This window comes from Triticum aestivum, chromosome 2A, assembly GCF_018294505.1.
Source record: "Triticum aestivum cultivar Chinese Spring chromosome 2A, IWGSC CS RefSeq v2.1, whole genome shotgun sequence".
NCBI lineage: Eukaryota > Viridiplantae > Streptophyta > Magnoliopsida > Poales > Poaceae > Triticum > Triticum aestivum.
This window is the reverse complement of record NC_057797.1, coordinates 18,793,975-18,820,393: the sequence shown is the minus strand read 5'-3', so window position 1 is coordinate 18,820,393 and position 26,419 is coordinate 18,793,975. Positions and strand designations below refer to the sequence as shown.

Sequence of the window (26,419 nt, the reverse complement as noted above, 5' to 3'; positions counted from 1 at the left end):
TGAACTCTGTTGGATATCGTGATGGTTTTCAGTAATGAAAATCGGAAGGGGGCAAGCCCTTCTTTGATAAAAAAAAAGGTTATCAACTTGAGAATCTCTCCTATACATTTAAGTAACAGCTAGTTGTTCATCATACAGGGGAAACTTATGCAGGCTGCTCACCTTTTGCCGAAAGGGGGTGTCACTGCGGCAGTAGCATATATAGACAGAAAGTGATGGGTCGCCATTTGGATTTTTAAAACTCCAATTGATGCTTATTACATTTGCTCTGCTCTTTCTGAGCCATCACTTGGAAACGAGGCTGTGTTAAGCATATCGATCCCAAAACTCTGCTTTGTTTAGCTATTTTTGGCTGAATCTTCAGAAGCTGACAGCGCAGGTTTGGTTGTGCTAGTTGAACATGACAGCTATATATGGGAGGACAAGAAGTTTGTTAAAACTCGTGGGAGGAAAAAAAAATTCAAACCCATTCAAAACTGACATTCAAAATTCAGGAGTGAGCCTGTGTGAAAGCTCTGACAGCTTATCTGTTTGTGCCTCGTAATTGTAATGTTTTGAGATCAGCACCTGGGTGGGTGATTGACAGTTTGACACTCGATCGTAGAAAAAGATACATTTTGCGGGCTTGGACCGATGATGAGATTCAGAGCCTGAAGTGCTGCTGCTGGAGTGCAGAGGAGACCTTGTAGTGCCGCTGGACCACCTCCTCCGCCGTCGTGCTGCTGTACCGCTGTCCGCCGTCACCGTCGGTGACGACGATCGGCTCTATCACCGTCGTCGACGCGGCGGTGCGGTCCGTCCGGAAGAAGCACGCCACCGAGACCCGCGGCCCCACGGCGTTGGCCACCACGCGGTGCTCCACGCTCTTGAACCTGCCGTTGGACATGATCTGCAGGAAGTCGCCCACGTTCACCACCAGCGCCCCCGCCACCGGCGGCACGTCCACCCACACCGGCCGCTTCCGTTCTCCGCCGTCCTCGGCCTCGAGGTCGACGAGAATCTGGAGGCCGCCGACGGAGTCCTGGAGGAGCACGGTGAGGAAGTCGGCGTCGGAGTGCCGCGGGGTGCCGAGGGTGAGCTGCGGCTCCGGGCAGGCCGGGTAGTAGTGGCAGGCGAGGCTGATCCCGTCCAGGCACCCGTGCTCCTCCTCCAGGTGGCCGGGGCGGAGGCCCAGCGCCTCCGACAGCAGCCCCAGCAGCGTGGCGCCCAGCCCCTGCTGCACCAGCCGCGCATACTCCGGCGCGGCGCTCCTGCACGCCGCCGGGATCTCCTCCGGCGCCGCCGGCAGCTCCATGAAGAGCGTGTCGCGCCAGTTGGCCGCCCGCGACTTGAACAGGTTGAGGTTGCTCTGGTACCGGACGCGCCGGCCGAGGTCGCGGGTGTAGAACGGCGCCTTGGCATCCACGGGCTCCTCGAAGAAGCCGCGCGCCGCCGCGAGCATCGCCGCCGTGGCCGCCTCCGGCACGCCGTGGCCCACCACCTGGAAGAATCCCACCGTCTCCGCGGCCTCCTTCACCTGCGCGACCACCGCGGCTCGCGTGGTGACCGCGGCGGACAGGTCGATGACCGGGACGGTGAAGCGATGGGTTTGGGGCGCGGCGTCCGGGAGGGACTCTGCCGGGTGGTGGAAGATGGACGGGAGGGCGGTGACGGCGGCATCGGCGAGCCCCTTGACGCCCGCCCTGGTGTCGTCGAACGCCTTGAGGTCGAGGGCGCGGAGGTGGTCGGCGGAGGCCATGGAGCGATGCTGCGGTGCTTCCTGCTCCTCTCGATTCTTGAGTTTGTGCGCGCCACAAGTGGAGTCGTGGCTCTCTCTTTATCGAGTGAACGTGTAGTGGCTGTGCATATAATCTTTTGATACATTCTGCTGCCGCGACACCGGCCACTAAATGATTGATTCTGTGCGAACAAAAGCTAGCGAATATTAAGAAATAATAGCCTGAAAACCTAGTGCGCATTTGTTTGTATATACTAGTATAAGACAAGATTTTACTATACTAGCACTTTTATGCAACATGACACAAAACATTAATATAGATAGGGTCTGTTTAGGACACATCTAGTTATGTCACATCTAAGTTGATGTCTACTCTGTTTGTGGTCTATTTTTTTTCCTAGTTTTCTTTTTCTTGTTGCTACATTATATACTTTTTGAAGTTTAGATGTGATATCCTTAAATAACATCTAGATGTGAATTAGACAAACTGAAAAGTTATAAGAAAATCAGATAAAAGTAGTGGTCTGATATTTTGACAACAAACAAGCTTTAACGTTCAATCTTTTCTTGGTGATGATTAGATTACTGCGGTCAAGGCCGGCCCGACCAATGGCATAATCATAAGAAACTTTGGTCAATCACCATGTTTCCATAAGAAACTTGTCGCACGTATGGATGTATCTAGATGTATTTTAATTGTAGATAGATCCATTTCAGTGACGAGTAATTTGGAACGGAGGGAGTATATAGTTTTTTTTGCAGGACATTTTGGGTGTACATCTGTACACCCATGACCAATAGTGGATCCGCCCCTGGGTCTCGGGCCTCGACCCGGCGACGGACCTCGGCCACCGGCCCGTGCTGGACCCGGAGTTCAACATCACCGTCCGCGCCGCGCTGCAGAGCATAATGATAGTACGCCCCTGCAACGGGCTCGCCACAACGGTGCCGGTGAGCTACCACGGCTTCCAGCTCGCCTAGGCGACCGTGCGGCAGGTCTGCGGGCTCGCGGACGGCCTGCAAACGAGCACGACCGTCGTCGCGCGTGGGATGCGGGTGTGGCTGCCGGAGCCGGCGCTTGATAGCCTTGCGGCGGACATGCGGCGCGCGGCTGGAGTTTTTGGCGTCCACATCACGGTCCCAAATGATGTGTGTCCGCTCTACTGGGAGGCGGGTCGGCGGCGACGGTGGCGAGGCTCTGTGCGATGTGTGTCCGCTCTACTACCAGAATACTGAACTTTGACAAGACTTCTTATTATGCGCATTTGACTAGACTTTTTTTTTTTGCGAGTATTTTGTGAACGAAGGAAGTAATTTTTGCCATAATGTAATACTCATTGTGCCTCCTGGGTTAAGTCTTTTTAGAGATTTCAACACTCATGATGCCTCATGGGTTAAACTTTCCATTTTCTTCGGTTACTATGAAAATACTCAGTTCATACCTATTGTAATATATGGGTCCTCGTGACCCAGGCTTGTAATATAAAGATTTATATTTATCCCTTGTTTCGTAGAGCTGTGTTGTGATATTGACGTAAGTCATCGTTCGTGATCGTGCATGATGCATGTATGATTAGTGCACAATAATAAACGAGGGTGTCACGATAGACTTGTGTAGTGTATCCGTGTCGTGGGGAAACCCTATTTCGGTAAAGACCTCCGCGCGACCATGCGTGCACATAGTTTTAACTTTTTAGTTAAAATATTTCCAAAATGCAACCGTTTGCGTCCGGTTTGTATAAAATCCGTCATGTTAGTATGAAATCCGTCGTGTTAGTACTCATGGTGCCTCCTGGGTTAAACTTTGCACTTTGTATTGCTATCTAATCTGCGTTGGACTAAACACGGTGCAGAATGCTTTCTCTTTTCAAATTATTTGAAATTTTAGGTTTGTCCAAATCAAACTTCTTTAGGTTTGATGAAATATATACAGAAAATCAATACCAACACCACTAAATTACTTGCATTAGATTAAAAAAATCATCATAAAGTATATTTCCGTGTTATATACTCCCTCCGTTCCTAAATAATTGTCTTTCTAGAGATTTCAACAAGTGACTACATACGGAGCAAAATGAGTGAACCTACACTCTAAAACATGTCTACATACATCCGTATGTTGTAATCCATTTGAGATGGCTAGAAAGACAATTATTTGGGAACAGAGGGAGTATATTTGAGTTGCCATACTGGTAAACTGGCATGTACATATCGTTTGAGGCCATCATCCCAATATATAGCCAAACAATCACTACAACATCGATGGACAAGCCGACAATTTTGCTTGACACAAAATATGCACCGTCATAGCCTGCGATCGGTAGACACAAAACATGGTAAGAAAGCCCGCGGAAACAACTTGAGAACCCAACACGGAGACGGAGGAACCAATCTGCGACTCGCTGTTGTTTAGGAAAGTGTATGCTAGCTGTTGAAAGGAAGTCTCGATCGAAAGCACCTGTGCCCATCGATCGACTCGTCTACATAAGCCCACGAAGGCCCTCCCTCGTCAGCCATAGCCATTAGCCAGTGCCGGCCATGGAGATGGATGAGCAACAAGCAAGGACGCCACCTCGGCCGGCAATGAAGAAGACCGATGGCGCTGCACCTGGCGTGGTGGGACAAGGAGGAGGAGGAGACCCTTCGTGCTGTTTCCTATGTGTTCTCATCGGGAGCATGGTCTTATTCGCGACATGTCTCACAAGCTTGGCGGCGTGGGCGGAGATGACGTACAAGGACCCAAACTACTCCGCCACGATCACCGCGGTCTCGGGCCTCGACCCGGCGACGGACCTCGGCCGCCGGCCCGTGCTGGACCCGGAGTTCAACATCACCGTCAGCGCCGCGCTGCAGAGCATAATAATGCGCCCCTGCAACGGGCTCGCCACGACGGTGCAGGTGAGCTACCACGGCTTCCAGCTCGCCTGGGCGACCGCGCCGCAGGTCTGTGAGCTCGCAGGTGGCCTGCAAACGACCACCACCGTCGTCGCGCGTGGGACGCGGGTCTGGCTGCCGGAAACGGCGCTGGATAGCCTCGCGGCGGATATGCACAGCGCGGCTGGGGTCTTCGACGTCCACATCATGGTCCCAAACGATGCGTACGCGCGACGGCGGCACGCCGATGACGGGCTGCTGGTGTCGTGCAGCGGGAGGCGGGTCGGGGACGACGGTTGCGGGGCTCCGTGCGATGTGTGTCCGCTCTATTACCAGAGAACTGAGTTTTGACCACACTTTTTGTTATGCGCTTTTTACTAGACTTTTTTTTGCGAGTATTTTGTGAACGAAGGAAGTAATTTTTGCCATAATGTAATACTCATGGTGCCTCCTGGGTTAAGTCTTTTTAGGGATTTCAACACTCATGGTGCCTCCTGGGTTAAACTTTCCATTTTCTTCGGTTACTACGAAAATACTCGGTTCATTTCTATTGTATTATGGGTCCTCGTGACCCGGGCTTGTAATATAAAGATTTATATTTATCCCTTTGTTTCGTAGAGTTGTGTTGTGATAGTGACGTGAGTCATCGTTCGTGATTATGCATGATGTGTGTATGATTAATACACGATTATAAATGGGGGCATCACAATATACTAGTATAGTGTATCCGAGTCGTGGGAGTGGACCTCCGCGCGACCATGCGTGCACATAGTTTTAACTTTTTAGTTAAGATATTTCCAAAATGCAATTGTTTGCGTTCGGTTAGTATGAAATCCGTCGTGTTAGTACTCATGGTGCCTCCTGGGTTAACTTTCCACTTTGTATTGCTATCTAATCTGCGTTGGACTAAACATGGTGCGCAATGCTTTCTCCGTTCAAAACGAACAGCTCCACTATATATGCTCTTAGAAGAAATAATGTCTTCAACAATGAGTGAAAAAACACACCCAAGTCAATGCAGATAAACCAAAACAAAACAACCTACTACAATTACCTACGGACTGGGGCGGTTAGCCGTCAGAGGGGCAACAACCATGAAAGTCATGGATCCATCACCAAATCGATGGAATGGGGCGCGGGGAACGAAGCGGCGTCCATCGCGTCGTTGGCATGGACTAGGGACGGCTAGAAGTGGTCACAGACAGTACGGCGATGGAGGGGAGGCGACAGTGTGGGCGACAAGAGCAACATGAGGGGGGTAATGTCGCTCGCGCCAAAACCGTTCTCGAATGAGGGTGCACAAATATCCCCCACATCCGCCAAATGTGAGACTACCACGCTTGATGGCCTCCAAAATTTGTGCCGATGGTGTGTGGGATGGCAACTCTACTAGACCATCCTTTTCGGCCAAAATTGCCAAACACAAGGTTATTATGGTGATTGACCACTTTATAACGACTCTGCTATAATTGCTCACAAGTCCTTGGTTTAAAAATAACAAGTTCTCATTAGAGTTACACAGATTAGAAAATTTAATAAAGATCAGATAAAAGTTATAAGAAAAAACTCAGACAACAATTTCCATATCAAAATCACCTTTTCTTCGGTTACCACGAAAATACTCCCTCTATTCCTAAATATAAGTATTTTTAGAGATTTCAATTCGAACTATATACGAAGCAAGATGAGTGAATCTACACTGTAAAATATGTCCATATACATCCGTATGTAGGTCTTATTGAAATCTCTAAAAATACTTATATTTAGGAACGGAGGCAGTAACAGCCAAGCAGTGTAACTCTCTATTGTCCCATATTACGAGATGTCAAGCAGAGTACGGACTGCCTTGAACAAAGGACGCGTCTAGGGAGCAGCCGGGTGCTCCCTAGCGTTTCCTGGCAGCCACCCCAAATACAGTATGTTTCTGTCCACCTTTCCTGCCAGCCACCCCAGGATAGGAAAGCACCTGCTCCCCCTCCCGATCAACCATCGAGCGGTCAAAACCACCTGGTCCTCCCCTTCGCCCGATCCCTCCCCCACCCCTGCGCATCTTTTCCCCCTTCTTTTCTCCCCTCACCTGACCCGCAGCCCCATCTTCTTCTCCCCCAAGCCACAAAGGACAGCAAGCCCCTTCCCTTCACCTCTTCCAGATCCAGAAAACCTTCACAGCCCTCCAATGGCGGCTCCATTATTGTTTCTTCTCTAGGCAAAATCAAAGTGCCTCCTTCCTGATTGCCTTGCAAAAGACAAAAAAATCAAGGCAAAAAGGTCAGATTTTAGCTCACTTCCAGATCCCCCCCTCCTCTTTCCCCATGATTTGTACAAGGCTGTAGTTGTGCAAAACATTGTGTAAAAAAGATGTGATGTTGAGCATGTTTAGTTTGATGTTTAGGCAAGTTTCAGCCCTCTGGTTTGGGCGAATTTAGTAGTGTGGTGCACCCTAAGTAATGGTTGTTGCCAGTTTTCAAATTATGTTTGCAGATCTGTTGCATATGAACACATTTGTAATCTGTAGACAAAAACTGGCATATGAAAACCAGTGCTATGATGATTATGATCTATTTTCTGATGTGTTCCAGTTCTATTAATTGCTTATGAAAATGTTATTGGCAAATTAGACATTCTGTTTTGAGCAAGAACAGTGCTATAATGAGGCAACTAACTATATGTATGCACACAGCTTTGGAAACTTATGACATGGCAAATCATGAACACTTTTGAAACTTATAAGACAAACACTGGAAGAAGCTAATGATGTCAAGGCAACTCTGGAAGAAGCTAGAAAAAGATTCCTCTTGGTCATTTTTCCCGTTATTCCTTGGTTTCAATAGTAAAAAAACACTAGAAGAATAAATTGCAACTAAAAAACAAGAGACAGTTGTGTAGTACGATTTAACTTTCTTACAGCATATCCTTCACCATGATCCAAGAAAGATTGCAAAGTTGCCAAGATGCAGTTGCAAATTTATTAGTATTTCATCCTGCAAAAGAAGGAAAAAAACAAGAAAAGCCATATACCAACAACTATCAACTGCACAACGTTACTTCAAAACATACTGCTATAAAGATGAAACCTAAAAACTGTCAACTTAACTTCTTTCTAACACAGAAACATAGGTACTGAAAGCAGAAAAATAGTCTGAATATAAAAGAGCGATCATGCCCATAACAGCTAACTTGAGTTTTTCCTAACACTAAACATGCTCTAAACTCTCTGATTTGGGGGTGAGTTCCATTCTGAAGACACTTCAAAGTAGCACTTCTATGGCAGGATGCTTTGCTTCTCCAAAATCAATGTTGCCTGCATTTAAGAAAGACAGAAAAAAGAAAAATATATTATCGACCCAGAAAAAACAAGCCTACGTTATATGTACAAACATGATTCATTAGTACAAAAAAAAACATGCATCTCCTGAAAAATAATATATTGCCTGACATATATAGTTTGACTTGCCTGGTTATATGGTTTGGATTGCCTGATAGTGCACTTTGAATTGCCTGGTTATGTTCAATTGCATCCTTAAAAAACACAAAATGAATGCTATCTTGTGAATCTGGTGTGCTTGCGTTGCTGTGTTGTTTGCTTGCCTGAGTTTAGTGTGGTACTAGCATGCCTCAACAACGTAAAATTTGCTTTGGTGGGTGGGTGAGCTATTGGCTTGCCTGTATTTACTATGCTGCTTGCTTCCATCCCTCTGCTAACTTGCTTTACTTTTTCCCATATTCTCAATAAATAAAACAGGTTGACAATGATTGATCTGAATGAAGAACCAGCTGAAAATAATGATGATCCATTATACTGTACACAACATGGTGCTGGAAATGCAGAATTTGTGGCGGAATCACCTAATCCCCCTATCATCCAAAGAGTCGATGGTGCTAATATAGAAGCAATGGAGACAGATGGGCAGTCAAGTCATGGGGGCCGTGCTCCGGGCAGTACACAAGTACCTGCAGCTATAGCAACTGGGAGTGATGCTCATACCCTTGATGGCACAGGTGCTGCAGGTGATACCGGTGGCACTGTTGGTAATGGTTTGGGTGCTGAAAATGATGATGAAGCTTGGTCACAGCCCAAGGAGCCTTACGTGGGCATGAGGTTCGACACTTTGGAAGATGCCAAGGTGCATTACAATGCATATTCCTTGCAAATGGGGTTTTCAATCAAAATGAATAGTTCAAGGAAGGATCTCAAAACAGGGGAGTTGATAAAACAACAGTTTGTGTGCAACAAGTTTCGGAAGCCTGATGTTGATGACGGAGGGGCAGAAAAGATTCCCGTGCTAGATAACATTGTTGAGTAAGCGAATGATGATAATGAAGATGAGGCTATTGTCTTTCTTGATGATGATAGTAAGGGCAAAAAGAGGAGCAAGAAACGAAAAAGAGATAAAATTGTGCAAACTGGTTGCAAAGCTAAGATGATTGTGAAGGTAATAGATGGCAGATGGGAGGTGATCTACTTTGTTAGCGAGCACAACCATCCGTTGGTTGACAAGCCATGTTTGACTAAGTATTTGCGATCACACCAAGGGATCCCGCCAGAGGAAAGGGCCTTTCTTACTCATCTTCATAACTGCAATTTAACTACAGGTATTGAACCACACCCACCTCCCCCCTATCTTCTAACTTTAAGAACCTGGACATGCCTACTGGTTGTGTGTTTCTTAGCCCATCAACAAGTACCCCTGTTTTTGCTTGAAACATGTCACTGATTTGCTTCAAACAAATGCCTTAGTTGCTTGATAGTGCCACTAAATTGCTTACAACAGTAGATAAAAGACATAACCAACAACTGATTTGTTTCTGGATGCTGGACTTGCCTAATGTTTGCCTGTTTGTTGCTCAATGCAAAAGTTCCTGCTTGCCTAGTTTTTTTAATAAAACAAATTTGGTGTTGAATCCGAACTTGCCAATGGTTAGTCTCTTTGTAACTTAAAATGTACAAGGAATGTACAAATAGTACTTGTTTCTGGCTGGGGTCAGCTTGCCTATGATTGAAAATTTGTATTGCTCACTAAATGCGTTGTTACCCCCCCCCCCTCCCCGGTTTTTTCTGTGTATTTTGCTTGTGTGTTGCCTGGGGCATATGGTTGTAGTTGCTTGTATAGCTTCATGAATTGCCAAAGCTTTGCATTTGATTTGCCTTGCTGAAAACAGAAAGTAAACTATTTTTGGCACTGTTTTTGTGTAGAAGAAGGATTTACCACCATTGTGACTTCATGTGAACAGGTCGTATGATGCACATCATGTCAGATTTCTATGGGACAGAACTCATTGTACCTTATGGCACTAAACACATTACAAACCTCAAGACACTCTTGAACAAGGATGATACAAAAGAAGGGGATATGATAGAGACAGTTGCTTACTTTAAAGAGCAGCAGAGAGAGGATCCAGATTTTTTTTACAAGATAAAATATGATGAGGAAGACAGGGTTGAGAATATTTTCTGGGTCGATGGTGCAGCAAGGAAGGCGTACGTGGAATCTTATCATGATTGTATCTCCTTTGACACAACGTATATGACTAACATGTACAACATGCCCTTTGCACCATTCATTGGGATTAACAGGCATGGGCAGTCGTTCATGTTGGGTTGTGGCTTTGTTAGGCAAGAGTTGGCATCGAGCTTTGATTGGCTATTCCAGACCTTCCTTGAGGCAATGCATAATGTAGCTGAAGGAAATATGCCCTAGAGGCAATAATAAAGTTATTATTTATTTCCTTATTTCATGATAAATGTTTATTATTCATGCTAGAATTGTATTAACCGGAAACATAATACATGTGTGAATACATAGACAAACAGAGTGTCACTAGTATGCCTCTACTTGACTAGCTCGTTAATCAAAGATGGTTAAGTTTCCTAACCATAGACAAAGGAGTTGTTATTTGATTAACGAGGTCACATCATTAGTTGAATGATCTGATTGACATGACCCATTTCCATTAGCTTAGCACCTGATCATTTAGTGTGTTGCTATTGCTTTCATCCATAACTTATACATGTTCCTATGACTATGAGATTATGCAACTCCCGTTTACCAGAGGAACACTTTGGGTGCTACCAAACGTCACAACGTAACTGGGTGATTATAAAGGAGTACTACAGGTGTCTCCAAAGGTAGATGTTGGGTTGGCGTATTTCGAGATTAGGATTTGTCACTCCGATAGTCGGAGAGGTATCTCTGGGCCCTCTCGGTAATGCACATCACATAAGCCTTGCAAGCACTGCAACTAATGAGTTAGTTGTGAGATGATGTATTACGGAACGAGTAAAGAGACTTACTGGTAACGAAATTGAACTAGGTATTGGATACCGACGATCGAATCTCGGGTAAGTAACATACCGATGACAAAGGGAACTAACGTATGTTGTTATGCGGTCTGACCGATAAAGATCTTCGTAGAATATGTAGGAACCAATATGGGCATCCAGGTCCCGCTATTGGTTATTGACCGGAGACGTGTCTCGGTCATGTCTACATTGTTCTCGAACCGTAGGGTCCGCACGCTTAAGGTTTCGATGACCGTTATTATGAGTTTGTGTATTTTGATGTACCGAAGGAGTTCGGAGTCCCGGATGTGATCACGGACATGACGAGGAGTCTCGAAATGGTCGAGACGTAAAGATTGATATATTGGAAGCCTATGTTTGGACTTCGGAAACGTTCCGGGTGAAATCGGCAATTTTACCGGAGTACCGGGGGGTTACCGGAACCCCCCGGGGGTTATTGGGCCATAGTGGGCCAAAAGAGAGAAGAGAGGAGAGAAGGAAGAGGTGGCCGCGTGCCCCTCCCCTTCCTAGTCCAAATAGGACAAGGGAAGGGGGGCGGCGCCCCCCCCCCCCTTTCCTCCCTCTCCTCCACTTTCCTCTCCCCTCCTCCTATTCCAAGTAGGAGTCCTACTCCCGGTGGGAGTAGGACTCCCTATAGGCGCGCCAAGGACCAGGCCGGCCGGCCTCCCCCTGGCTCCTTTATATACAGGGGCAGGGGGGGCACCCCAAGACACACAAGTTGATCTTCGTGATCGTTCCTTAGCCGTGTGCGGTGCCCCCCTCCACCATATTACACCTCGAATATATCGTTGCAGTGCTTAGGCGAAGCCCTGCGCCGGTAGATCATCAAGATCGTCACCACGCCGTCATGCTGACGGAACTCTCTCTCCGGAGCTTTGCTGGATCGGAGCCCGAAGACCGTCATCAAGCTGAACGTGTGCCAAGAACTCGGGGGCGTCGGAGTAACGGCGCCGGGATCGGTCAGATCGCGAGGAGAACGTACGACTACTTCCTCTACGTTGTGATCGCTTCCGCTTCGGGTCTACAAGGGTATGTAGACAACACTCTCCCTCTCGTTGCTATGCATCACCATGATCTTGCGTGTGCGTAGGAAATTTTTTGAAATTACTACGTTCCCCAACAGTGGCATTCGAGCCTAGGTTTTATGGTTTTGATGTTATTTGCACGAGTAGAACACAAGTGAGTTGTGGACGATACAAGTCATACTGCCTACCAGCATGTCATACTTTGGTTCGGCGGTATTGTTGGATGAGATGACCCGGACCAACCTTACGCGTACGCTTACGCGAGACCGGTTCCCTCGACGTGCTTTGCACACAGATGGCTTGCGGGAGACATCTCACCAACTTTAGTTGAACCAAGTGTGGCTACGCCCGGTCCTTGAGAAGGTTAAAACGGAGTCTATTTGACGAACTATCGTTGTGGTTTTGATGCGTAGGTAAGATGAGTTCTTGCTTAAGCCCGTAGCAGCCACGTAAAACTTGCAACAAACAAAGTAGAGGACGTCTAACTTGTTTTTGCAGGGCATGTTGTGATGTGATATGGTCAAGACGTGATGCTATATTTTATTGTATGAGATGATCATGTTTTGTAACCGAGTTATCGGCAACTGGCAGGAGCCATATGGTTCTCGCTTTATTGTATGCAATGCAATCGCCCTGTAATGCTTTACTTTATCACTAAGCGGTAGCGATAGTCGTAGAAGCATAAGATTGGCGAGACGACAACGATGCTACGATGGAGATCAAGGTGTCGCGCCGGTGACGATGGTGATCATGATGGTGCTGCAAAGATGGAGATCATGAAGCACAAGATGATGATGACCATATCATATCACTTATATTGATTTGCATGTGATGTTTATCTTTTATGCATCTTATCTTGCTTTGATTGACGGTAGCATTATAAAATGATCTCTCACTAAATTATTAAGAAGTGTTCTCCCCGAGTATGCACCGTTGCCAAAGTTCGTCGTGCCCAGACACCACGTGATGATCGGGTGTGATAAGCTCTACGTCCATCTACAACGGGTGCAAGCCAGTTTTGCACACGCAGAATACTCGGGTTATACTTGACGAGCCTAGCATATGCAGATATGGCCTCGGAACACGGAGACCAAAAGGTCGAGCGTGAATCATATAGTAGATATGATCAACATGATGATGTTCACCATTGAGAACTAATCCATTTCACGTGATGATCGGTTATGGTTTAGTTTGATTTGGATCACGTGATCACTTAGATGATTAGAGGGATGTCTATCTAAGTGGGAGTTCTTAAGTAATATGATTAATTGAACTTAAATTTATCATGAACTTAGTCCCTGATAGTATCTTGCTTGTTTATGTTGATTGTAGATAGATGGCTCGTGCTGTTGTTCCGTTGAATTTTAATGCGTTCCTTGAGAAAGCAAAGTTGAAAGATGATGGTAGCAATTACACGGACTGGGTCCGTAACTTGAGGATTATCCTCATTGCTGCACAGAAGAGTTACGTCCTGGATGCACCGCTAGGTGCCAGGCCTGCTGCTGGAGCAACGCCAGATGTTATGAACGTCTGGCAGAGCAAAGCTGATGACTACTCGATAGTTCAGTGTGCCATGCTTTACGGCTTAGAACCGGGGCTTCAACGTCGGTTTGAGAACCATGGAGCATATGAGATGTTCCAGGAGTTGAAGTTAATATTCCAACAGAATGCCCGGATTGAGAGATATGAAATCTCCAATAAGTTCTATAGCTGCAAAATGGAGGAGAATGGGTCTGTCAGTGAGCACATACTCAGAATGTCTGGGTATTACAATCACTTGAGTCAGCTGGGAGTTAATCTTCCAGATGATTGTGTCATTGACAGAATTCTTCAATCACTGCCACCAAGCTACAAAGGCTTCGTGATGAACTATAATATGCAAGGGTTAGTAAAGACTATGCCTGAGCTCTTCGCAATGCTAAAGGCTGCGGAGGTAGAAATCAAGAAGGAGCATCAAGTGTTGATGGTCAATAAGACCACTAGTTTCAAGAAGAAGGGCAAAGGGAAGAAGAAGGGGAACTTCAAGAAGAACAGCAAGCAAGTTGCTGCTCAGGAGAAGAAACCCAGATCTGGACCTAAGCCTGAAACTGAGTGCTTCTACTGCAAGCAGACTGGTCACTGGAAGCGGAACTGCCCCAAGTATTTGGCGGATAAGAAGGATGGCAAGGTGAACAAAGGTATATATGATATACATGTTATTGATGTGTACCTTACTAGAGCTCGCAGTAGCACCTGGGTATTTGATACTGGTTCTGTTGCTAATATTTGCAACTCGAAACAGGGACTACAGATTAAGCGGACACTAGCAAAGGACGAGGTGACGATGCGCGTGGGAAATGGTTCCAAAGTCGATGTGATCGCGGTCGGCACGCTACCTCTACATCTACCTTCGGGATTAGTTTTAGACCTAAATAATTGTTATTTGGTGCCAGCGTTGAGCATGAACATTATATCTGGATCTTGTTTAATGCGAGACGGTTATTCATTTAAATCAGAGAATAATGGTTGTTCTATTTATATGAGTAACATCTTTTATGGTCATGCACCCTTAAAGAGTGGTCTATTTTTGATGAATCTCGATAGTAGTGATACACATATTCATAATGTTGAAGCCAAAAGATGCAGAGTTGATAATGAAAGTGCAACTTATTTGTGGCACTGCCGTTTAGGTCATATCGGTGTAAAGCGCATGAAGAAACTCCATACTGATGGACTTTTGGAGTCACTTGATTATGAATCACTTGGCACTTGCGAACCGTGCCTCATGGGCAAGATGACTAAAACACCGTTCTCCGGTACTATGGAGAGAGCAACGGATTTGTTGGAAATCATACATACTGATGTATGTGGTCCGATGAATGTTGAGGCTCGTGGCGGATATCGTTATTTTCTCACCTTCACAGATGATTTGAGCAGATATGGGTATCTCTACTTAATGAAACACAAGTCTGAAACATTTGAAAAGTTCAAAGAATTTCAGAGTGAAGTTGAAAATCATCGTAACAAGAAAATAAAGTTTCTACGATCAGATCGTGGAGGAGAATATTTGAGTTACAAGTTTGGTCTACATTTGAAACAATGCGGAATAGTTTCGCAACTCACGCCACCCGGAACACCACAGCGTAATGGTGTGTCCGAACGTCGTAATCGCACTTTACTAGATATGGTGCGATCTATGATGTCTCTTACAGATTTACCGCTATCATTTTGGGGTTATGCACTTGAGACGGCCGCATTCACGTTGAATAGAACACCGTCAAAATCCGTTGAGACGACACCTTATGAACTGTGGTTTGGCAAGAAACCAAAGTTGTCGTTTCTTAAAGTTTGGGGCTGCGATGCTTATGTGAAAAAGCTTCAACCTGATAAGCTCGAACCCAAATCGGAGAAATGTGTCTTCATAGGATACCCAAAGGAGACAGTTGGGTACACCTTCTATCACAGATCCGAAGGCAAGACATTTGTTGCTAAAAATGGATCCTTTTTAGAGAAGGAGTTTCTCTCGAAAGAAGTGAGTGGGAGGAAAGTAGAACTTGATGAGGTAACTGTACCTTCTCCCTTATTGGAAAGTAGTTTATCTCAGAAACCGGTTTCTGAGACATCTACACCAATTAGTGAGGAAGTTGATGATGTTGATCATGAAGCTTCAGATCAAGTTACTACAGAACCTCGTAGATCAACCAGAGTAAGATCCGCACCAGAGTGGTACGGTAATCCTGTTCTGGAAGTCATGCTACTAGATCATGATGAACCTACGAACTATGAAGAAGCGATGGTGAGCCCAGATTCTGCAAAGTGGCTTGAAGCCATGAAATCTGAGATGGGATCCATGTATGAAAACAAAGTGTGGACTTTGGTTGACTTGCCCGAAGGTCGGCAAGCAATAGAGAACAAGTGGATCTTTAAGAAGAAGACTGACGCTGACGGTAATGTTACTGTCTACAAAGCTCGACTTGTCGCAAAAGGTTTTCGACAAGTTCAAGGGATTGACTACGATGAGACCTTCTCACCCGTAGCGATGCTTAAGTCTGTCCAAATCATGTTAGCAATTGCCGCATTTTATGATTATGAAATTTGGCAAATGGATGTAAAAACTGCATTCCTGAATGGATTTCTGGAAGAAGAGTTGTATATGATGCAACCAGAAGGTTTTATCGATCCAAAGGGAGCTAACAAAGTATGCAAGCTCCAGCGATCCATTTATGGACTGGTGCAAGCATCTCGGAGTTGGAATAAACGCTTTGATAGTGTGATCAAAGCATTTGGGTTTGTACAGACTTTTGGAGAAGCCTGTATCTACAAGAAAGTGAGTGGGAGCTCTGTAGCATTTCTGATATTATATGTAGATGACATATTGGTGATCGGAAATGATATAGAATTTCTGGATAGCATAAAGGGATACTTGAATAAGAGTTTTTCAATGAAAGACCTCGGTGAAGCTGCTTACATATTGGGCATCAAGATCTATAGAGATAGATCAAGACGCTTAATTGGACTTTCACAGAGCACATACCTTGACAAAGTTTTGAAGAAGTTCAAAATGGATCAAGCAAAGAAAGGGTTCTTGCCTGTGTTGCAGGGTGTGAAGTTGAGTAAGACTCAATGCCCGACCACTGCAGAGGATAGAGAAAAGATGAAAGATGTTCCCTATGCTTCAGCCATAGGCTCTATCATGTATGCAATGCTGTGTACCAGACCTGATGTGTGCCTTGCTATTAGCTTAGCAGGGAGGTACCAAAGTAATCCAGGAGTGGATCACTGGACCGCGGTCAAGAATATCCTGAAGTACCTGAAAAGGACTAAGGAGATGTTTCTCGTATATGGAGGTGACAAAGAGCTCATCGTAAGTGGTTACGTTGATGCAAGCTTTGACACTGATCCGGACGATTCGAAATCGCAAACCGGATACGTATTTACATTAAACGGTGGAGCTGTCAGTTGGTGCAGTTCTAAACAAAGCGTCGTAGCGGGATCTACATGTGAAGCGGAGTACATAGCAGCTTCGGAAGCAGCTAATGAAGGAGTCTGGATGAAGGAGTTCATATCCGATCTAGGTGTCATACCTAGTGCATCGGGTCCAATGAAAATCTTTTGTGACAATACTGGAGCAATTGCCTTGGCAAAGGAATCCAGATTTCACAAGAGAACCAAACACATCAAGAGACGCTTCAATTCCATCCGGGACTTGGTCCAGGTGGGAGACATAGAGATTTGCAAGATACATACGGATCTGAATGTAGCAGACCCGTTGACTAAGCCTCTTCCACGAGCAAAACATGATCAGCACCAAGACTCCATGGGTGTTAGAATCATTACTGTGTAATCTAGATTATTGACTCTAGTGCAAGTGGGAGACTGAAGGAAATATGCCCTAGAGGCAATAATAAAGTTATTATTTATTTCCTTATTTCATGATAAATGTTTATTATTCATGCTCGAATTGTATTAACCGGAAACATAATACATGTGTGAATACATAGACAAACAGAGTGTCACTAGTATGCCTCTACTTGACTAGCTCGTTAATCAAAGATGGTTAAGTTTCCTAACCATAGACAAAGGAGTTGTTATTTGATTAACGAGGTCACATCATTAGTTGAATGATCTGATTGACATGACCCATTTCCATTAGCTTAGCACCTGATCATTTAGTGTGTTGCTATTGCTTTCATCCATAACTTATACATGTTCCTATGACTATGAGATTATGCAACTCCCGTTTACCAGAGGAACACTTTGGGTGCTACCAAACGTCACAACGTAACTGGGTGATTATAAAGGAGTACTACAGGTGTCTCCAAAGGTAGATGTTGGGTTGGCGTATTTCGAGATTAGGATTTGTCACTCCGATAGTCGGAGAGGTATCTCTGGGCCCTCTCGGTAATGCACATCACATAAGCCTTGCAAGCACTGCAACTAATGAGTTAGTTGTGAGATGATGTATTACGGAACGAGTAAAGAGACTTACTGGTAACGAGATTGAACTAGGTATTGGATACCGACGATCGAATCTCGGGTAAGTAACATACCGATGACAAAGGGAACTAACGTATGTTGTTATGCGGTCTGACCGATAAAGATCTTCGTAGAATATGTAGGAGCCAATATGGGCATCCAGGTCCCGCTATTGGTTATTGACCGGAGACGTGTCTCGGTCATGTCTACATTGTTCTCGAACCGTAGGGTCCGCACGCTTAAGGTTTCGATGACCGTTATTATGAGTTTGTGTATTTTGATGTACCGAAGGAGTTCGGAGTCCCGGATGTGATCACGGACATGACGAGGAGTCTCGAAATGGTCGAGACGTAAAGATTGATATATTGGAAGCCTATGTTTGGACTTCGGAAACGTTCCGGGTGAAATCGGCAATTTTACCGGAGTACCGGGGGGTTACCGGAACCCCCCGGGGGTTATTGGGCCATAGTGGGCCAAAAGAGAGAAGAGAGGAGAGAAGGAAGAGGTGGCCGCGCGCCCCTCCCCTTCCTAGTCCGAATAGGACAAGGGAAGGGGGGCGGCGCCCCCCCCCCTTTCCTTCCTCTCCTCCACTTTCCTCTCCCCTCCTCCTATTCCAAGTAGGAGTCCTACTCCCGGTGGGAGTAGGACTCCCTATAGGCGCGCCAAGGACCAGGCCGGCCGGCCTCCCCCTGGCTCCTTTATATACGGGGGCAGGGGGCACCCCAAGACACACAAGTTGATCTTCGTGATCGTTCCTTAGCCGTGTGCGGTGCCCCCCTCCACCATATTACACCTCGAATATATCGTTGCAGTGCTTAGGCGAAGCCCTGCGCCGGTAGATCATCAAGATCGTCACCACGCCGTCATGCTGACGGAACTCTCTCTCCGGAGCTTTGCTGGATCGGAGCCCGAAGAGCGTCATCAAGCTGAACGTGTGCCAAGAACTCGGGGGCGTCGGAGTAACGGCGCCGGGATCGGTCGGATCGCGAGGAGAAGGTACGACTACTTCCTCTACGTTGTGATCGCTTCCGCTTCGGGTCTACAAGGGTATGTAGACAACACTCTCCCTCTCGTTGCTATGCATCACCATGATCTTGCGTGTGCGTAGGAATTTTTTTGAAATTACTACGTTCCCCAACAGTAGCACCCACCAACATCATAACCGACCAAGACATCACAATGGCACAGTCAATTAAAAAGATCTTTCCTACAAGTGTGCACCGCTGTTGCCGCTGGCATATTATGAAAAAAGCACAAGAAAAGCTTGGAGCATTGCTGGGGCGAAACCCTGGCTTGTCCAAAGATTTCAACAGCTGTGTTGACTTCAGCTTGACGCCGGAAGAATTTGAGGCAAGGTGGTGGGAGTTGATAATGAAGTATGAGGCTATGACTGACTCCCACTTCGAGAATCTATACAAGTACAGAGAGACATGGGTGCCCTGCTACTTCAAGCACCAATTCTTCCCTTTCTTGCAGTCAACTCAACGCAGCGAGGGGTTCAACGCTGTCCTTAAGCGGTATGTGAACCCACACAAGTCCATTTTGAACTTTGTGAAGCAATATCAGAAAATCCAAACACACATACTAGTCCGGGAGGGTTCAAAAGACTACAAGACAGGACATTTACAGACTGAAATGTGGTCATCTTACCCAATAGAGAAGCAGGCGTACGGTTCGTATACTAGGGACTTGTATGAGAAGTTTCGTGATGAGTTTCAGTTGACTACAAGGTACAATGTGCGACCACGTGGTGAAAACTTGTATGAGGTTTACCCCAATCAAGAGTGGGTTGCCAAATATGGTTCTAGGGGCTATTTTGTCACGGTGGAAGCTAGTGCTGGAGACTACAGATGTGACTGCTGCAAGATTGAGAGGGACGGCATGCTTTGCTGCCATATCTTGAAAGTTTTCAACCACCTTGGTGTTGATGAAATCCCAGCGCAGTACATACTTAGAAGGTGGACACCTATGGCAATTCCCAACGCACCCCCTGCTGTCGAAGAGCAACCTGATGAGATGCCACCACAATCGAAAAAGGAACTCAGGCATGCAAATTTGATGATGGATTTTGGTAGTCTTGCCCAGGTTGCTAGTGCGTCAGATGCTGCGACGGATATTGTAAAGAAACATATGCGTGGTGCGCGTCATGAAATCAAAAATCTCAACATGTCAAAGAAGAAGAAAACGGCAGCACCAACAAGTGGGCCCTCTGGTGGTCCTTCACCATCAGCTGATGGTTCTGCACCACACCCGGGTAACTCTCAGGCAACTGGTGGCCCGGCGGTGCGTTCTGGAGGGCCTTCACAAGCCCCTTCCGGACCTGGGCAGCAGAGACCTGCTTCTGCGCCACCACCAAGAAACACTCAGGCAACTAGTGGCCCTGCGGTGCGTCCTGATGAACATGCACAAACCTCTTCTGGACCTAGGCAGCAGCGACCTACTTCTGCAACGCGGAGAAAAAACGCACCAAACCTAACTGGCAACTCTATGAGTGAGGATAGACACCAACAGACAGCATTCGGGGGTGCAGCGATGCAAAAAAGGGCTGTACCACTACCCATGAGCCCTCCGACACAAGGCTGCTGGCCTGTACAGCAACTGTCAGGATATCTGCCACTGAACAGTGGAGCAGCGCCGCACCTTTCAAGGGGCTCAACAATGACAAGGCCCGCGCAAGCGCTAAGAGGAGTTGCGCCACAACTTTTGATGGATACGGCACTAGCAAGAGGGCCTGCGCGACCTCCTATGGGTCCTAGACCAGCAATTTGGCCTGCGCCACAGACTATGGTGGCTATACAACTACCGCGGGGGCCTAACGCAGCAAACACAACCTATGTGGCTGGTCCTGGACTGGCACCATTGCCTGCATCAACAACAACGCTGGATGGCTGGGTTGGGCAGCATCCAGAGTCTTCAACCACACAGGAAGAAAATGCCAATGCAATTTCATTTCCTACTGCGCAAGCTCCTGGTGGATATGCACACCAGCCGCTCAGTATGGCATCTCTACACGCAGCTGTTGCAGCCACACAAGGTACTACGATGGTTGAACCACAGTTTGGAAGACCTGGTACCACAGTTGGCCCTACGATTCCTAGAGACCCTCCAAAATCAACAACAAAAGGGAGGGCAAAGTCAAAAAGAATTCAATCAGCACTTGAGCTGCATCCGAAGAGAAATAACAAGTGCAGCTATTGTGGTTCTTTTAACCACAATGGTGCAAGCTGCCCGACCAGATTGGTGTAATGGTCACACAGTGACCAGATGGCTGAAAAAGATGTGTCGAATGACATTGACGAGTTAAAACTATTTGTGGGTCTGTATGTATGAACATCCTAAACTATTATTTATGGTTTACGGTTTCTTGTGGCTGACTTGCCTGGTTATAAGTTTTGAGTTGCATGGTTATAAGTTTTGAGTTGCCTGTTGTGTGATTTAAATTGCCACGCAAACACCCTTTGCCCTCCCCATAATATTCGAAAACTTACATACATAAGATTCTGCAATGCTATAAAATGCAACAATTTCCTGGTTATGTAATGGTCATACTATTTGTCTTTCATTTGTCTTTTATGGGTTCTTCTGAATAACTTGCCTCAAAATAAAGCTTAAATTGCCTGATTATGTAATAGAATTGCCTGTTCCAAGTTGTTATACAGGCAACTCCTCCCCCGGCACTCCAAAATTCACAAAAGAGCAAAAAAAAACAACACATGCATTTTACATGGATGTAGCGCGCGTGGGGGGAGAAAAAACTGACCTATGCTAACTTGAGTATGGTTTTCCATGGAGCAGTGTTGTTGGCGTTGTCAACCCACGTGTTAGTCAATTGTTTCCTGATGCTTGGAATGTCCTCAACTGTGAAATTTGGAACAGCCCTTGCCTCCCAACCGTTTGCTATCGTCAGAGCAAAAACACCACAGTCGAACCTAAACAAAAAATTGAAAAAAGAACTGGATGCTTACTCTATGTAGTGTTGTGTCGCTTGTAAAAAAACTGAACAAGACCATAGTCAATATGTGAAAAAGAAGTGGATGCTTACTCGTTATTTTGTTTTGGAACATCGATGTTGGTAAGCCCAAACTCATCCAGCGAGACGTGGGAACTGGCGTAATGCTCTTCCCATAGAGACCGAAAACTTGCAACCATCTTCCTTGCGGAAACATCTAAAGACTTGTTCTTGAGCGTCCTCCAAGAATCAAGAGTTTCAAAACGTCGATCCCTTATGTTCACGTTAAAAATCCAGTAATGATTGCCTGTTTTAGGTTTTGTCTTGTAGATGTTCTCTAACACTGGGAACATGATCTGTTAGAAAAAACAAAAATTGGGTTAGTAGAAAAAAATACAATACTAGAAACTGGACTGAAGAAGCAAACAATGCACATGCCAGTTTTGTGCAAGTGTGAGTAACTTGACAAAAACAGAAAATGCATTATCTGCTTGTGTGAGCAACCAGCCGAAAATTGCACAGGCAATTTGTGCAAAAAATGTAAGCAACTTGCCACATAAAAAAGCAATTAAGAAGATGCAAAAATGCACATGCCAGTTTTGTACTAGTGTGAGTAATTTGGCAAAAACAGAAGATGCATAGGCAACTTATCTACTTGTGTGAGCAACCAACCAAAAATGCACACACAAGTTGTGCAAAATGTGTAAGCAACTTGGCACATAGAAGCAAATTTTCATGAGTGTAGTCAACTAGTCCACCACCCACCCACACCCCCCCCCCCAAGAAATATTTACATTTGTGTGAGCAGAAGTTTTAGCATAAAAAGTCATACATAAAAATGCATTGGTAAAAAGTAAAGGAACCATTAACTTACCATGTCTTTACGGTCCAAGCGATTCGACTTCTTGAACCGGGAAATGAGCTCCTTGCCGTTCAATTCCATGTTTAGCATCTGAACCTGATGTAAAAAAATACAGACATGAACATGACCTTTTATGAAAATAAGAAAAAGAAAGAAACGCATAACTACACTATTAGTTTCTTCGCGTTTTCTTACCGAGAACCTGACGGGCATCACAAGCTTCTTTGAGTCTGGTGGCAAGTTCATCATTATATTCTGTATACCAACTTCCATTACATGGCTCAAGACAAAACCTTCTTTCTTCATTGAGTTTGCAAGCTCCCTCACCGTGACAAAGTTTTTGCCATATTCAATTACCTTTACGCTGCATGGGAAGAAAAAAGAGGCATTCAGCTCACAAAAATCATTCCATGAATTGCCTACCACCATATCAACTCAGGGGAAACACATGGGGGCATGGGCATATCAAAAAGGATAAACTACTTAAAAAGAATAAGAATTTCACACTAAGCCAAGTTGCCTGATTCTATAAATGGCTTGCTTGTAAACATAGTTTGAATTGCCTTGATAACATGACAGACCTTGCCTGGGGGAAAATTGTGATATACTGTCATACCTGGTATCCACATCTGGTGATTCTTGTTCACTAATTCTTCCATGTAGAATAACTGATGCATACAATCTATTTGCTTCGGGTTTGGACATGTAGACTTTCTTCTCATTATAGTCAACGAAAGGTGACCTCTTGCAAGGAGGTGGCTTGATAATCCTTCTCTCGAATTGATGTGGATGCATCTCTCCTGAACTACTACTGCTGTAAACCTTGCTGCCTGACCCCACTTCTCCTTGGTTGGAACTTTTTTCAGGTGTTTGGTACGCATTTCCTTCTGCTTGAACACACGGTTCGTCCATGCCTTCAACCTCCAACAGATAATCATCGTCGGTTATATCGATGATTGGCTGGTTATGTACTGGGAGTTCCTTGAACTCATGCTCTGTAAATGTGCTTGACCCAACATCTCGCTGTGTTGTGTTGTCTGCAGGTCTTGTGTGCAAATCATCTATGCCTAGATCGAAACTTGGTGCTGGGCAGTACTCTCTGAAAAAGTCATTTGATCTTTCGGTGTCCCTTAGCTCAAAATGTTGTTTATCATTATTCGCTGAGCTGTGATTTGTGGAGTTGGATTGGGCATTCTTGCTGTTTGGATCAACACACCTTGCAAACAGCTCACTCACATCTAGAACATTGACTTCTAGTGCATTGGTTGTCTTCCCACTAACACGCATGAATTCATGGTACATCTCCTCCACATGAGAGAAATGGGAAGTGTTCCCTTGGCCAGTTGCTTCTACTGCTTCTGGAACACTTGTGGCCTCAGGTTGGGCAAGTACAGTTGAGCAGACAGGCAATTTCCCTATGGCTCTTGGCAACTTTTGTTCCAGGCTTTTTCCCATGGTTAATGCTTCTGGAACACTAGTGGCCTCAGGTTGGGCAAGCACAGTTGGGCAGACAGGCAATTTCCCTATGCCTCTTAGCAACTTTTGTTCCGGACTTTTTCCAATGGTTAGAGCTTCAGGCAGGTGTTGTATCCTATTGGTCTCCGTACATAGCACCGGAGGGATGTTCTCTTTCTCCTTTTTGTGTCCTGCATGAATTAATGATCGAGCCTCCGGTGATGCCTTGAAGTCTTGCACCTTGACCCTCTGGATACCATTGGCTGCCTGCATCACATTTCCCCGAGACGGGAAAGGCACTTGACCATTTAAGTCACCTAGTGGTTGTGTTCCGTTGTGGTTTCCTGTGCTTACTAGCACTGTGGGTCCCTCCTTGAGTTGTACTGGCCTTACTTTTGTGGGGTCCAATGTTTCCTCTGCAGAACTTGCCTGAAAAGCAGCTGGTCTTGCTTCCTCCTTAGACTGAGTTGCCAGAATATGTGATCCACTTGCTTGACATTGGGAATGAAAATTACCCGAAAACTTTGGATCTACTCCTGTAGGTACTGCCTCCTCTCCAACTTTGCTGCACGGGGGTGCTGCTGAGCTCGATGGTGTACTCTTTACAACCTGCGTTTTGGCATTCCCATGAATTGCCTCTTTCGCTTCTGAATTTGCTTGTTGTTGCTGCTGAGAAGGACCAGATTTTTTCATGGCTGACTGCCTTGGCTTTCCCCCTTGGACGTAACCGGGATTTTCGGCACGATATGCTTGCGGATGCATTGCTGTTTTGTTCATCACAGATGGCTCCAATACGAAACTGACAGTTTTCTTCATCTTCTTTGATGGAGGGAGTGGTGGTAGTTGGTATCGACGAGCAATCTTCTGTTCTGTAGCTTCATTTAGAGCGGCGCCAAATTGTCTCATTATTTTCTGCCGAGTCGCCTTTGGGCATATTTCCTTGGGGTTGAATGTGAAGCCCAAATCCAAGTCTTCCCCCCTCAACAACTCTTCGAACATCCCCTTCGCTTCGGTTGCCATGGTTATGTCATCGATATCCCAAATTTCTTTCACTTCAAGAAAAGGGAAGCGTGGTTCCTGGGAAACAGCAGTTTTGAATTCTGTCAACACAAGGTCTTTCATACAGATCCTATCTGCCTCATCCAATCCTTTTGCCTTTCTGTCCCTCTTCGTTTGAATCAGAAATTGCAGCGTGCATTGTTCATCATCATCGCTGCTTCGGTTTTCAGCTGCGGGATCCTCGTCCCGATCGGAGCCACCATTGCTGCCTGAACCACCGTTGCCACCTCCGCTGTCATCTTCATCATGCTTCCCTTGCCCATCATCTTCCTTGTCTTTGTCATCCCCATCGCCTTCTTCATCGTCATCGTCCTCCTTTCCTTCCTCGTCTTCTTTTTCGTCATCCTCTTCTTCTTCATCATCATCATTGTCCTCGTTCCCCTCAGTTCCGTCTTCCGTCCCCATGTCAACCGTTTGTCGTGCTCCCTGGCTAGATGATTTGCCCTGAACTCCACTTGATCCATCATGACCATCATCGTTGTCTGAACTTTCATCGCTGTCGCTTTCATCACTACCTTTGTCTCTGCCATCTCCCTCGCTTTCACTGTCGGCTGCCTCACTGTCGTCGCTGTCTGAATTAAACGACTCCTCCACACTTGGTAAGCTGTCTGTTCCGGCTGGTACTCGCTTGCTCCTTCTGTTGGACTGCCGCCTACTTGTCTCCGCAGTAGTAGGATCTGCCTCCTTTGTCCCCCATTCATCATCCTCTATCTTCCCAATCCCAGTCACGAGCTTCCCCACTGCATGAGAAACTACGGAACACATTTCGTGCACCAACCCTGTGAGCTTCTTTTGCTTCTGTAAAACATAAAAGTGGATGGTAGAGAAACATGATAAGTACATATCTTCTATTGAAAATTCTGAAAGAAAATGGTTGAATGTACAAATGGCGATAAAAAGTGGAACAACAGTGAGAGCAAAAAACCAGTGCTCGATAACTTACTGATTTGTCATATGACTCAGGCAATCTTGCGGCAACAAATTTGGTGATGTGGTCCATACTGCCAAACAAGCTATCATCCGTGCACCGAGAAAACTCCGTCTTGAGCTAGTGGTTTATAGCAAAAGAAGATTAAAAAAACTATGAGTGACAACAATTCTGGCACTCCCATACCAAAAAAAGAACTGAGAAATGAAGAAAAACAGTACTACTAATAGTGTTTAAATTCCTGCAACCATTATGACACTTCCCCCCCCCCTTGTTGCCTAATATTAGTGGATA

General features: G+C 45.7%; 1 protein-coding gene across 1 annotated transcript; it reads right to left on the bottom strand.

Annotated features, from left to right (window-relative positions):
• Window positions 1-449: 449 nt before the first annotated feature.
• LOC123187060 (1-aminocyclopropane-1-carboxylate oxidase homolog 1) lies at window positions 450-1,815 on the bottom strand. Its single transcript, XM_044598821.1, has one exon. It carries the CDS (start codon window positions 1,736-1,738, stop codon window positions 644-646), a length of 1,095 nt encoding a protein of 364 aa, XP_044454756.1. The 5' UTR covers window positions 1,739-1,815; the 3' UTR covers window positions 450-643.
• Window positions 1,816-26,419: the final 24,604 nt, after the last annotated feature.